This window comes from Brienomyrus brachyistius, unplaced genomic scaffold (genome assembly GCF_023856365.1).
Source record: "Brienomyrus brachyistius isolate T26 unplaced genomic scaffold, BBRACH_0.4 scaffold59, whole genome shotgun sequence".
Classification (NCBI taxonomy): Eukaryota; Metazoa; Chordata; class Actinopteri; order Osteoglossiformes; family Mormyridae; genus Brienomyrus; species Brienomyrus brachyistius.
The window spans coordinates 1707433-1721360 of record NW_026042334.1 but is presented as its reverse complement, the minus strand read 5'-3'; the positions used below and the strand labels follow the sequence as shown (position 1 = coordinate 1721360).

The 13928-nt window shown below is 45.8% G+C and overlaps 1 protein-coding gene across 4 annotated transcripts; it reads left to right on the top strand.

The window, feature by feature from the left end:
- The first annotated feature begins 798 nt into the window (after positions 1-798).
- nufip2 (nuclear FMR1 interacting protein 2) lies at positions 799-13925 on the top strand. 4 transcript variants are annotated; one of them, XR_007387276.1, is made up of 5 exons: positions 799-1421; positions 4305-6020; positions 6617-6649; positions 6724-6823; positions 7285-13925. XR_007387276.1 is itself a non-coding variant. In XM_049001513.1 (4 exons), exons 1-4 carry the CDS (start codon positions 1283-1285, stop codon positions 7335-7337), a joined length of 1941 nt encoding a protein of 646 aa, XP_048857470.1. In that variant the 5' UTR covers positions 800-1282; the 3' UTR covers positions 7338-12622. The 4 variants fall into 4 exon arrangements, 2 of the variants coding, with proteins under 2 accessions (XP_048857470.1, XP_048857471.1); XR_007387277.1 differs by lacking the exon at positions 7285-13925 and adding an exon at positions 7082-7277; XM_049001513.1 differs by lacking the exon at positions 6724-6823 and having other exon boundaries at positions 800-1421; positions 7285-12622.
- Positions 13926-13928: the final 3 nt, after the last annotated feature.

The window sequence follows — 13928 nt, the reverse complement described above, 5'->3', positions numbered from 1 at the left end:
GTAATTAACACTCCTTGATTGGTCCTGTGCTTTTCTTTGCCTTTAAAAGCCCGGCTATTACGTCAAGCACTCCCAAATGTATTGAGCGATTTTCTCGCAGAGCCTAGTCGAGCTTTAAACTATAACTATATTTTTGTAAATAAACCCGACAGCAAGTATCACACAGTTCCTTTATTCCTTGGTTTAATTGCAAATTCCAGGCGTGGGAGGAACATGCCAGTCACGGACGCTCGGCGTCTCAGACCTGATTGGCTGAGCATATTCCCATCCCGGATTGTCATTGGCTTACGGGAACGACACAACGATGACCGCTCATAACTTCATACCAAAACTAGAAAGTAATTAAAATGCTGGGAAATAATCATACCGATATCCGAAAATAGAATACTCCATTTCGTATTGATTATTTTTCTAGTTCTACATAAAACTGAACAAGGCACGTCACGCACCGTTTTGGTTATCTGCTCATTTTGCATTATATGACTTCAGGCTGGTGAGATTTACTTAATATAAGTCTTCAATTATCATGTTATATGCACAAAATGTTTACTCAAATGAATAGCCGTTCGTGTCCTGAAGATATTGCACCCATTTTCATTACTCTTCCCCTAAAAAGGTCTACAGAAACTTGGATATATTTTCCTGATCTCTTATCGACCTTCAGAAGGTTGCGGTTTTCTATGAATCCCGCTAATCTTTCGGGAAGAAGTAGCAGGTGATATTGCGTACACAAAGTATCACAAGATTATGAGTCACTGTGGCATTATGCCAGAACTAGGGAGAGAAAAATACATTTTCGGGGGGGGGGGGGGTATTTTGGCTGATGCCACAACTTTCAATGTAGCATTAATGTAACCCTAACTAAGCAGGAAACGCTACACCCCGGCTTCCCTTACAAAACTTGATTATACAACATATTGCAACATAACTATTGTAGATCTCCGTGCGGATCTCTCTTCTTTCTGTAAAAAGCCAGGTTTTAATCGCGGATTCACTTTGATGGTATCCTGCATAATAGCTGTTCTTCTGCTGTAGTTGGAATTTTAGACGGGAGACATTGGAAAGCAGGGGGACAATGAGCTTCTCCAGCAGACTGCTGACGTTGATACTCGGATTTTGCTTTGAAGGCGGCGGAATATACTAAGCGCCCTAGCGATGGGGTCGCAGCGGCTTCCCTGGAATCGCCGCCGGTGATTGGGCAGTGTAGTTCTCCCCGCACTACTCGCTCGGCGAGCCCTGGTTGCACACTGGTTGGAGCCGGAGACTCTCGCCTTGCAGTTCAATGGAGGAGCGGCCCAGCGAGCTGGCCCACGAGAAGCGCTCCCGCCATGGAGAAGAGAGGAGCCCCGGTCGGCCAAAGAAATCGCTGAAAAATGATTCGAGTCACTGCCAGCAGCAGGAAACGGCGACGAAGAAAACAGGTTGAGTGTTTATATTCGGGGTCTTATGGACACGTGAAAGGCGCGGAAAACCGCAAATGAACTATTTGCATGGAAGTTGCGCTCGGCGCATACGAAGTGTTTCAGCTAGTTGTGCATGTGTTAGTCTTCAACTTGCCGTCTGCGGACGGGCATTGACCTTGCGTGCCGGCTCCAGCCCGTTCCTAACTCCATTTGCCGACATCGCTGGCTGTTGTAACGCCAGCGTTTCGCGGATCGCTCGTGTTTAGTGGGCTTCCCAGTAGAGAGACTTTGTGGGGGTGGGGGAACAAAACAGCAGCTGAAATGTTATTTTAAAAGAAACACGAGTACACGTTTTGCCTCCCCAGCAACACAAGCCGGCTCCGTTGGAATGTTCCTGCTTTTTGGTTTGCATTAGTTGCTATTTCCTGTCCGCCATGATGGAAACAAAAAATGTTACTAACTTGTTTTTTAAACTGCTTTAATATTTGAAGTGGTGTGTCATTCGCGATGTTAAGTTGGACCAGAGCCTCGTCTATACTCTGCATTATTAAAATTGGCTCCGGCTATGTCACCGCGTCGTCAGCTCGCCTTTTCTCGACGGGCCTGTTGCTCTCGGCTGGCTAACGCAGCTAGCCATCGGTGTCCGAGTCTCGGAGGGGGCTGGTTTGTAAAACACTAACTAGATTAATCGATATTCTCCACGTTTTGGTGATCGGAGGGGGTGCGAGTTTTAAAATGCAGATGTAATCAGGAAGTGTCGGCCGTTTGGCTAGTTGCGGTCTCCGTGCTCCTGGACCATGACCCATCAAGTTTGCTAGCCTGCCAGACGGTGCAGCCCGGAGGTAGCATGCCGTTATTCTAGCCCACCGCTCAGATACCCTCCCAGACACAGGCCACCCACAATGCCGCGTTTAAGTATCTCTTGCTACCTATATTTCATATCCGCTGGGGACGATGGGTGACGTTGGATTTTAGGAGTGAAAACAGTTGAGGACCGATCCTCCTTGCCCACTAGTTGGCTGGCTTACTTCGCGTTAAATACACGCCTGTCTAGTTTCTTCATCCAGTGACCCACTTAGAAAACTAACTGCTTAAATTTAACCAGTAGTTGGATCTCTGGTGGTAGCTAGTAATCTGTTATACACGAGTGATATTTGGCCGGAATAAGTTAAGCTGTCCCCAATGACAACGCTCAAACCACTCCCTATTAGTGGTTGTAACCTAGTTTGCTAACACTAGCAATATAGCTGGCCGTCCGGGCTTTCACCGTTAATCGTTTGTGAAAGTGAATTGATGCGTTAACTCGCAGCTTTTACGGGGCAATAGTCAGGAAGGAACGGCTAACCAAGCGACTGGGTTAATATAAGCAAGTGGGATATCTAAGCCGCAGGTCCTGTTGAGCTGTGGAATGTGCTGCTCTTGCAGTTTGGACGTCGCAGCACGAGCCGCGCGTCCGAACTCCAGCCGAAAGGGACCGTGCTCGTGGCGAGGCGGCGGGCTTCGCGAGCTCTCGCAGTTCGGTTCGATTGTCGTAGGGCTTCGATCGGCGGCCGATTCGCCCGTTCGCGAGAAGTCGGTATGAATGAAAACGTCTCCATCCCCCCAGGTCGCTCGAAGCGTCATATGTGGGGGGTAAAAATAAGTCGTGAGGGAGACCTACCGACGCATTTTAGAAAGTAGACTCGGCGGAGAGCGCCAAGTCTTTAATGAGCGCTTCAAAATGTCGAAGGCTGAGAAGCATGGCCGTGCTGGAGGTCGGTTGAGGCTGGAGCGTTAACGTTTGACGTGTTTGCGGTGTTTACGCGAAAAGAATAAAGTGCCGGATCACGTAGGTTCTGCTAGTGTGGCGGACGTCGGTGTTTTGAATAGTGAGTCTATTGCGTGCTTCTATTTTAAGACCGCGCGTCTTTCGGGGTTACTGGAGTTATCTGGCAGTTTCTTTTGCGATCTGCACCGCCCAGTGAAATCCGTTGGTTATCTTAGCCGCCTTGTCCTTTTTATGATTATTGAAACGAGAGCCATTCGAAACATTCTGTATCTGCAGCTGATAGCCACAGGAACTGTGTACTCCTCTAATTTGAAAGTGATCGTCTTCTCTTACGTGGCATCGAGTCCTCCTGCCTTACACTGATACATCTTTTCCAGTTTTCCCGTTATTTTCACTTGTCATACGTTTTTCTTTGTTTCCTTCCATCTTAAAACACCAGTAGCTTTACACACTTTATGTGTCATGATGTTCTATGTACAACTAAACCCAATAGATAATTGGGCCAAATAATAAAGTCTCTGGATATAATAGCAAAACATCCAGTCACAGCTGAGTTCCGTCTTTTGCAATGACTTTGAGAAATATTTGCATGTGAATTATTTTTGACATGTGGGACCAGGTGACTTTGTTTACTTCCTCTAATCTTTAAATGGCTTTATACCATAATTACCATAAAAGGTGGCTAGTATTGAGTGGCTCCTGTGATGGCTTCAGAAGGCAACTCTCAAATCTGGAAACCTAAGTTGCAAATAATGAAAATGGACAGCAGATCCGGTCACATTCATGCTGTGATGGTGTGGTGTGATTAGTGCTTGTAGAGTTTTCTGTTGCACAGCTTTCTTGTAAAACCAGGCGCGGTTAAAGCATGCGATGTATTTATTTGATCTTTTATCTATCTATTTATGTATATTTTATAAAGGAGTGACAATCCAGGTATGTGGCTGCCTCGGCTGTCCCTGGCAGGCTTCCACCTCACGCAGTCAGTATAAACAGCCTGCTGCAACAATCTCATGGAAATCTCACAATGTTTCTTCTCGGTGGAGATTCGGAACTGCCTTAGAACCTGTAATCTGATTGAACTTCACATCATGAAAAAAAAAGTTGACATTTTGTATTTTTTTTTCTGTTTTCAGGCAATGGAAAACTAAATGGTAACATTACAGAGAGAAAGAAGATTCTTTCTGCACTCGAGTCAGTTAGCATCACATACCCCGTTAATGGTCATGGCTACACACAGCTAGATACAAACTTAAGACTGAGGCATGCTGGGAAGTTTCTTAGCAATCTCCCAGTAGAGGGATGCAAGAGCGTTCCCGGGAATAAAAACAGCATGGACAGCAAGAATGGCAAGCCTTCGGATTTCAAAACTCACGAGGGCAAGAAAGAGTTTGTGACGCTCCTGAACGGCGTGGTGGGGCTTACTGGACTCCTCACTAATGGTTATTCCAGTAATCTGGCCCCTGACACCGATGGCAGCGGTTCCGAGAGCGGCTGTGGCACCCCTAAGAAACGCAAATCCCAACGCGGCGGCAGCAAGTATGCCGAGGATGTGACTCTGCCGGCAGCCATGCAGCAGGGCAGTGCCTCGTCACCTAAGTTGGAAGTGGACTCCGCTCACCTCAAGTCGGCCGAGAAGCCAGTGGGCTTGCAGGCCGACCCCCCCAGGACCACCCCGAAAGCCGAGCCCCCTGCCTTAATGCGTGCCAGGCCGGTGACGGGCTTGGCGACGGGTGCTTCTTCGGCAGGGGAGCAGGCACGCAAGAACTCAGACGGCAAGGCCGTTGGCTCTGGGAAAAAGCATGAGGACAGGCCTAGTAAGGCCAAACTCGCCACTGCGGTGAATGCAAAAGAGGACTCGTGGACTCTGTTCAAACCACCGCCTGTGTTTCCCGTGGACAACAGTAGTGCTAAGATTGTCCCCAAGATCAGTTATGCAAGTAAAGTCAAGGAGAACCTTAACAAAACGTCCCAGGTTGGATCGGATGCTCCCCTTCTCCCAGTGCCTGGCAGACCACCCCAGGTTCCCATGTCTGCAATGAAAACCATCACCTCGGCCAGCTTTACCAATGGCCCCGTCCCTGGACAAGGGAACCAGTGCTCCCAATCCGGACCCCTCTTCCCCGCTGCTGCTAGTACTGTTCCGCTGGCTCCTTTTCTCTCGGCGGGTGAGAATGTAGCATCGTCTTCTGAAGGCAGCGGTGGCATGCCGGCTGCCCCCTTCGCCACGGTGGGCGAGCACAGGAAGCCCAGCCTTTTTATTTACCCGCTAGGTCCTCCGAATATGCAACCCCCGCTTCCCAGTGGCCGTCAGGCCGAGCCCCCTTCTGTGCCGGGCAATCAGAAAGCCCTGGGAGATATCTTCCAGAACCAGTGGGGACTGTCCTTCATCAACGAGCCTAGTGCTGGTCCCGACGGGACCGTGGGGCGACAGGCTGCGAAGAACCGGGCCGTGGATGTTTCTTTCCAGGGGGACTGCGCTGCTGCCCCTGGAACTCGGGCCTCCCTTGCCCCTCTGCAGGGTCTGGAGAACCCACCCATGCCAAAGGCTTACGACCCAGATGTGCGGACTAGCCCCCAAACCCTTAGTGTTTTAAAAGCGTGCTCCCCTGCAGGCCTAGCCTGCGAGGGATGGACACAAACGCAGCCACTCGAACTGGATGAGCAGGAGGGCGGGGTGGCCAATATAGGTGCAATAGTATTTCCTTCGTTGAAAGATGAGGCCCCGCAGGCATGTCCGGCTAACCCCACGGCGGTTCCTGCCAGAGAGCCGGGTCACTCCAAGGGCTTCGATAGGGGTTGTAGCTGGGGCTCCTTCGATCTCAGAGCTGCTGTAACTTATCACACTACAGGTAACTCTCCCCAGCAAAGTTGTCTCGTTGGCCTTGAGAATGTGTCTGATTTACCCCACTGGAAGGTCACGCTTGATTGTCGTGCCATAAATGTCCACAACGTGTCTTTCCTGCTCTTTTAATTTCTGAGATCCTGTTTTGATAGAGGTCACTGCCATCTTCCATTACATTAGGTGCTGTGCACATTGCTAGAGTCATCAGAGTCATCCTTGAATCCAGCAGAATGTTAGCACTGGATTACATATATTTTGTATGTGCATAGTAACGCGACTGGAAACGGAAGTTGTTACAAATGTGCGGCATTGTGTTGCGATTAGAAATACTACAGTACTGTCTTTGTAGGAGACCGTGCAAAGATGTAACTCCTACTACATGTTCACTTTAATTCACGTGGAAAATTGTGAAATTAGGCACTTCATTAACATTTTCTGTGAACTTTGATTTTACACAATTGATGTAAATGCAAAAGATCGGTGGGGAACCTTACACCTGTGATCTCAAAGGTTTTTTAAATTGTTAGAAAATGAAACCGTTGGCATATCAAAGTGACATTTTTACATTCCGTAAGATGACGACTGTTTGTTCTTATTTTACAGAAATGGAATATATTTTAAATTTGCAAAAACAAGGTAAGCAAGCATTTACATTTAATCATTGTAACTGAGGGGTTGTTTTTTTGAACCCAGTAAATGTCATTCTCTAGGTTGCCCTCTATGTTAAGTACAATGTTGAGCCTGCAGCCAGGCACTTTCACCCCTTCACATTTGCGAGGGTAAAAGGCAGAAGATGCTCGTGGAAAATTTGTGAGTAATACTTAGTTCCATTATTAAAAATGTGAAGTTAACGGCACTGAAAATGTCAAAAGTTAATGTGAGAAACACAAGATTCCACGGTAACAAAGCTAACAAATGAGTGAGGCTGCTTGCCGAGGCGGATGTGCGGAGTAGCTGAGCCGAGACGCCCAGATCAAGGCTTTATTTTAAACCAGAAATAATGCACATTAACCATTAACATTTTTTCTTGCGCGTCATCCAAAAATTTCCCCCTTTATTTGGTCACAGCTAACTCGCAAGTAAGCAGAACCCTGAATGTCAAACTTGTGAATCTGGAGGGGCGTCTCCACATAAGTCAGAAATATGGTTTCTTGAGTTTCTTTTTCCACCCATGGCACTTAACTGCCACAGTAAGTTGTTGAAGTTCTTGAACTTCAGTGCAGTCCTTTTTTTGATTATGGAAACCAAGTCATTCCCTTCTTCCCCCACAGATCCAAAAAGAGTTGTCCTTTATGACAAGAGCCAAGATGGACCCAATCAGTGAGGTCGGCACAGTCACATGACCTTCACCCGAACACTACCGCGAGACGAGGCTTGTGGGGCTGCCTTCGGCTCCTTTTGTCAGACTCAGTAGATTCAAAACTAATCACAATCGTCACTCGCATAGAGGAACTGGAGACGTATCCTGTAATAAATGCAGCAGAGTCATGAGAGAACACAAGCAGAGAGAGGAAGAGGAGGGAAGGCCGGCGTGAGAGAGGAAGAAAAATCCGATATACCGGGATGGCCTCCCCCTGGAGACCTGGAGCTACTGTGCGGCCATCAAAGGGCGTGTGGCTGCCCAAACCCGAGCAAAGGGTTTCTCCTTATCCTCCGGTACAGACTCCAGTACCCAGATCTGAAGACTTTGTTACTCTTCACCCATGTGAAGACGAAACACCTTATGCTGTGACAGACACTGGGTTCACAGCACTGTGGGGGTGGGAGAGGTAATGGGGACATTGTTCCCATTTCCCGAGCCTTTCCATGGGGGGGGATGGGGATCATAATCAGATTCTGCTCTTAATTTCCTTTTGAATCCAGGTTGACTGATACAGGCATTTTTTTGTGTGACAAATTGAAATTCATAATAGAGGAAAAGGTGATTTCAAGAGGATGCCTTGGGGAAAAAAAATGGATAAAACAACAGGAGGAACTGTACATCCAGTCTTTCTGCAGGTTAAACAAAAGCATAGCTTCTTGGTATTTGAGCATGGAAAGATGTCGGGCCTTGGGGGAAACAGTTGTCTTAACTTTATTTTGGAAAGGAGATCACACCGTACAGTATTGATGGACCGTCTTGTTTGGCAGTGCCTGTGTTTTTGTTTAGTTTTTTTTCTTTTCCGCTGTTGGACGACAGACGAAACAGAACCAGAATCGCAGTTGGAGAGTGGCATGTCCGGGTCCGGACAAGTGACACAGGAGTTTCCTGCTCCTCTACATCTTCTGTTCTGAACTGTTAAGCTGCTGTGGTCTAATGGTGTCGCAGGTTTCTGTTGATTTTGTAAACTTGACCCCCCCATACATAGATCAGTATTTAATTAACTTAAAGTGGGAGAATCTGAGTCAATGTAGTAATTGTTTCCGTGTCGCTATACTACAGTTGTGGAGTTTGGATAAACGATGGAGAGGTTCGATGGGGCACAGAGGCTCCATTGCTTTTCCTTTATCAAATTGAAGCTTATGCAACATGGGATCACCTAGAACCAAATTAAACGTGCTAGCGTGTATTTCAGTCATATTAGTATCTCGTTGCACAAACAGGTGTAGTCTTTTTTTGTTTAAATTGGCTGTCTAAAAGTGATGCTTTTTTTAGCGCCAGATTCAACATCATTTTGCATTGTTTTGTCTTGCTCTCAATCATTAGTTCGCTTGGACAATATCTTCCCCTTTCCCTCCCGGTGAATTTTATATAATCTGTTTATGGTTATAGAAGTGACTGGTGAAGAAAGGAACCTTGCGGAAAGCATTCGTTTGTCAGGCGAGTGGCTTACTGTCCCCGGGGTCCCTGCTCACCCAGTCTGATCGCTGTATCGCTCGCTGTATTTCTGAAATCTCCCCCCCCCGTATTCATGTGACACGGGGGTCATCTCCCAGCCCGAAGCTGCAACTGCATCTTCTCAGTCTCGCTAATTAATTAAAATTGACCATTTCTTTTGCTTATTGTCTCCCCCCCCCCCCCCCCCCCCCCCGCTCCCATAACTTATTTGATTATAACAAAATTAGCACTTTATGTAAACTAAATTCTTCTTCTAGAAATAGATCTATATATGACTATGACAATAAGTAGATAAATACTAACCCTGGTTAAGAATGGCTTTTGGCTGTTTGTTTTTCTAAATAAAAACAAAATATTAAAAAGAGACTCAGGTAGTATTAGTTAAAGCCATTATTTCACAAAGTATACCAATACAAACAATTATTGCCAAAAATCACTTAAAAGCTGGTTATTTGCTTTCCTTTCTGGTTTTTGTTTAGTTTCAGCTTCCCCAAGGGATTTGAATAATTTGTGCTTAATCTACAGTTGTTCAATACCAAATTGCTACTGGGGACATAACTTTCATTTTAATTTACAAGGTTAGCAAACATTACTAAATGTACTTTTCACGTCCATGTCCTCGTGTCGGCCGTTTGTCGGAATAAGTATCGTTTGCACTCGTCCGTGTTCGTCATTTTGTTGTTCGCCGCACTGTGTGATGTCTTGTAAGTTTGTTTGGGTCTTTTTTGCTCTGCCGGCCTGGTGATTCTGTCATTGCCAGTGTTTCTCAGTCTGATCCCGCCAGCCTTTCTTGTGGTGTGGCATTCCAGCTCCCCGCCCAGGCTGGGGAGTCTGTCTGTCCCATTTCCCCACTTGTGTCGGTTGTTCGCAGGTGGCCTGCCTAGAAAGTGGACAGTCCAGGCCTCTGGACTGACCCTATAATGAGGTGTTGTGAGTTCAAGCTGGTGTTTAGTCTATCTTTTTTTTTCTTTCTTCTTTTTAACATTGTCTGCAAGCCTATCAGCTTGTGGATTGGTATCATTGTAGTTTTCTCCGCTTGTCTTTCAGATCAAACCAGCTTCTGCCTGCATACAGGGTCTGCTGCTTCAAATCCTTAGTCACAGGTTTCGGTTTGTGCTCTATGTATGTAGAACGTACTGAGCCCTTTTTAATTAATCTTAGTCCCTAAAGAGTTTGCCTTTTGTTTAGCCCAGTGCTGTTACCGGTGGTGCTCTCCAAATTACCCAGAAGGCTAAGCAGCACCTCGTCGATGTGTGAGCTGCAGAGTGCCCCAGCTAGTTCAGTAAAGGCAAGTGTCTGTAAAACTGGGTCTGCCGTGTCTTCAAGAGTTTACCTCATTACCTCTGTTACGTATGCATCGCAGATGGTGGGTCTGCTCCCCCCAATCACCTGTTCATAAATGGCTGCCCCCCCCCCCCCCCTTTTTTTATGATTGCGGAAGACAACTGCTTAGTTTTGCACAGTGCAACAGTAGCAGGTCCACTGTGGTTCTGGCCAGCTGTTGCATTTTATGTCGTGTACCTCATTAGTTAGCACGCCAAGCGGGGGTGGGAATAGAGGCCGTGGCTTGCACAAAGCCAGAGAGATATCTGGGTCAAGTGTGACTATACAACTTGGCATTAACACATTTGCAAAGAGAAAAAAATCTGGTTTTTTTGAGGGGGGGGGGGGGGGGTCCGATTGAGAGGCCTTTTTGTTTCCTACAGCTTCAAAACCTGGGGGAGCTACGAAGAATAATGGCGCCACGCTTCGGGATATCAAGGCCTTAGGGCCGGGTTTCAGTGAAATGGAAAGGCAGACTCTCTCAGTCCACGCTCCCGTAGGGCGTGGAGAAGCGCATGTGATCACCGGAATGTACGTCTTTCTAGATGTGTTCCTGTGAAATTTCAAAATGAGGAATTAAAAATGTTAGTGTGGTGTGTGTGAAATGGGGCTGAAATACTGTGAATTTTTCATTTCTTAATCTGATTCTTCACTTTGCCCCCTAAAATCATATTGAAAGCACTTACCAATTTGAAGCTTGTTTTATATATTGGTGATATTTCTCCCTTTTTCGATGGCAACGTTAAAGCCCACAAAACCGGAAGTTGGTAGGCACCAGACCAGCTGTCTGCTCGTTTGGGTCCAGAAGGTGTGAGATTGGTAGTATCTGTGTGCATGTCTTAAAAGTACAGATTGGATGGTAGATCATCCTGTTGTTATAACGGAATGATGTGGAATCGCAAAAATGCTGGAATGAGTCCCATCGGCAGGTCTGTCATGTCTCGTGTTGATAATATCTCACACTTCTCATCCGGAAGCAGTTAGCCGTGGTTCATTCTGATGCCTGAAAGCTTGTGTGTGTGTGTGTGTGTGTGTGTGTGTGTGTGTGTGTGTGTGTGTGTGTGTGTGTGTGTGTGTGTGTGTGTGTGTGTGTGTGTGTGTGTGTGTGATTTGCAAATGCAATATGCAAATGTCCCTGTGTCTATTGATAATCCTGACACACTGCACAGGATTCTTATGCTAAACATAATAGATTTGACTACTTATAATTTGTGCCACGCTAAGCTGTACTATGCTGTATGAGACATTGCTATGCATTACTTTATTTTTGCTTTGTTTATTTTAGTAGTTATTGGGGGGGGGGGGTGGTAGCATCAATTGGATATAAATCCATTACTGCTGACAAACATACTGGAAACAATAAGTTTTATTTCTTGAGGTGGGTGGGCATTGTTTGCTTCTTCCTACTAAAGTGCTGATTTGGTGCTTATTGTTTTCAGTTTTTGCCAGTCAATCTCAAAGACCCTTAACATCCGGTTCTTTTTCATGTGATCCCAATGTTTTAAGCATATGGTGAATAGTCTGTTCAGTTTCTTAAATTTCACTTTTTTTTATTACATGCACAGTATAATTTTTAATTCCTCCACTTAAAGGAGAACGAGGGCTTTCATAAGGAGATCAGATATCACACACTGCAGAGGCAGTTATTAATGATTTGGTGGTATTTGTGGTAACTGAGCGGTGAGGATTGTGTCACTGCAGGACTGTCACTTTTGATTTCGACAGAAACTGTCATCTTGTCCGGATGGGTTACACATGTACGGCTCAGAAATAGTCTTTCAATGCAGGCAGCCCTTGTATCATGGAGGAGGGAAAGGGAGAGTTTGAATGTATTGCTGTGCGGGAGTCAAATGCCCCCCACCCCCTTTAATTTGACAATATTCTGAAATATGTTCTCTTTGTGGGTAGGGAAATCAGTATAAAGTGCAAATAGTACTCCTATCTGGGGTGAACATTGGGTCATGTTTTCCATTCTCAATGCTTTTGAGTTCATGATTTTTTTTTCTCTGCATGTGTGATGGTTATGGTCGGTTTGAACCAATAGTAATCTTTTGGGGGGGGGGGGGTAGTCAAACAGAAGTCAAAGTAACTTGCAAAAAAAAAAACACACACACAAGGCACACAAAGTTTAATTTGTGAACGTTCCATGTTTTTAACAAAGAACGCTGTGCATGCACCATTAATTCAAGCCTTTATCCCACTGGAAAAATTGAACTGGCAATTCCTTCTGTTTGACACTCCTGTCATCCTAGCTCCAATGTCTTTTGTTTTTATTTTAAAGAATGAGAATTCCCTCAATTGTCTGGAATATTGACCCAAATTGAAATCTGGGCACACTGCATTAGATGTTTTGCTCAATAGGTTTACAATTGTTAGACCGACCCAAAGCAGGCAACGTACACTAATGAGCATAATCAACTCATCTTTAATTATGCTTACCTCTTTTCAATAAAGTACACTAAAAAATATTTTTACCGCTTCAGTTGTTTGCATCATTCTCTTTTCCTTTTGGATATTTTGTTTTTTTTTTTTCTTCTTTACAGAAGTGATATTGCCCCCAATGAAACGGGTGAATTCTGTTGTATAATGGACAGGTCCACAGAGCAGACTGTTATTACTCATGGCTGGCAAATCTTACTCTGTTACCTGTAATACAGAGATTTATGGGTCTGTTTGGTGGTTCACAATGGTAATATTCTATAATGGAGTAGAGGAAAGGGAGGGTGGCAGCGGGAACACCTGCATAGAGACGGATGCAGTGACACTGCTAACTGGGCTCACTTCAACGCTTTGTACTTGAACTCCAAGCACCTAACTGACCAGTGCTTGTATAATGCATTTAAAAGGAAGAGGTTTTTTTTTTTTTTTTTTTACATTTGTGGGGAAACAAACGTCCGTACTGTTCTAATAACGAATCCCTTCTGCAATTGCATTTGTGCTTCTGTGCGCTTTCTATTTGCTGGTCGGTGTGTTGTGCCTTGGGTTCGAGTCTCTGCTCCTGAAATGGTACCAATCAACTCTGTCCGCGTAGTCTGCTGGAAGCCTTTGCAGGCGGTCGTCTCGCTGGAATTCCATTCCCATGAGGAAATGGACTGTTGCACATTTGCCTCCACAGGGTCCACTCAGTTCACTGTCACCACTAAAATGAGTTATCGGGCGTACGATTCGGCTGCGGTGGGACGCGTCACGGGAGAGTGTTTCGGAGAGGGAATCGAATTTTGTCACAACAGGGACACCGCAGGAATGTTTATGACCCAAGAAGCACCTCCCCACATCCAGTCCTACATGACTTGCACTTGTCTGTGTACCACAAGCTTGAAGGCGAAGAAAGCGCCCCGCCCCCCCTCCACCACACGCCATGCGAGTCCTGTTGCCAAAAATGCTGTTGGCGTTGCACCTTGTCTTCCGATTACGCACCACCACCTAAAGTCATCTTTGAGAGTGTCTTTGGGGGGCGTCACTCTCGAAACACCTCGAGCTGCTGTTGTGACACTAAAATCTGTGTGCCCCACCCATGGCTTACGCTAACTCAGTTCCTGATTGTTCACCTTCCCTTTTGCAGACACGCGAGTCCTGTCCCACTTCAGCCTATTTCCGGTATACTTGGTTCTGATTTTGTATATGTAAGTCGACTGACAAACAGTGCTTGCTGGAAATACTAATACGATTAAAATCTTTCTTTTTTGTAAATTAACTGCCGTCTTGCTTAAAAAAACAAAAACGCTTGTGATGTCTGCAACCATTGTCTCCAATAAAACCATGGAACTGCTCCAC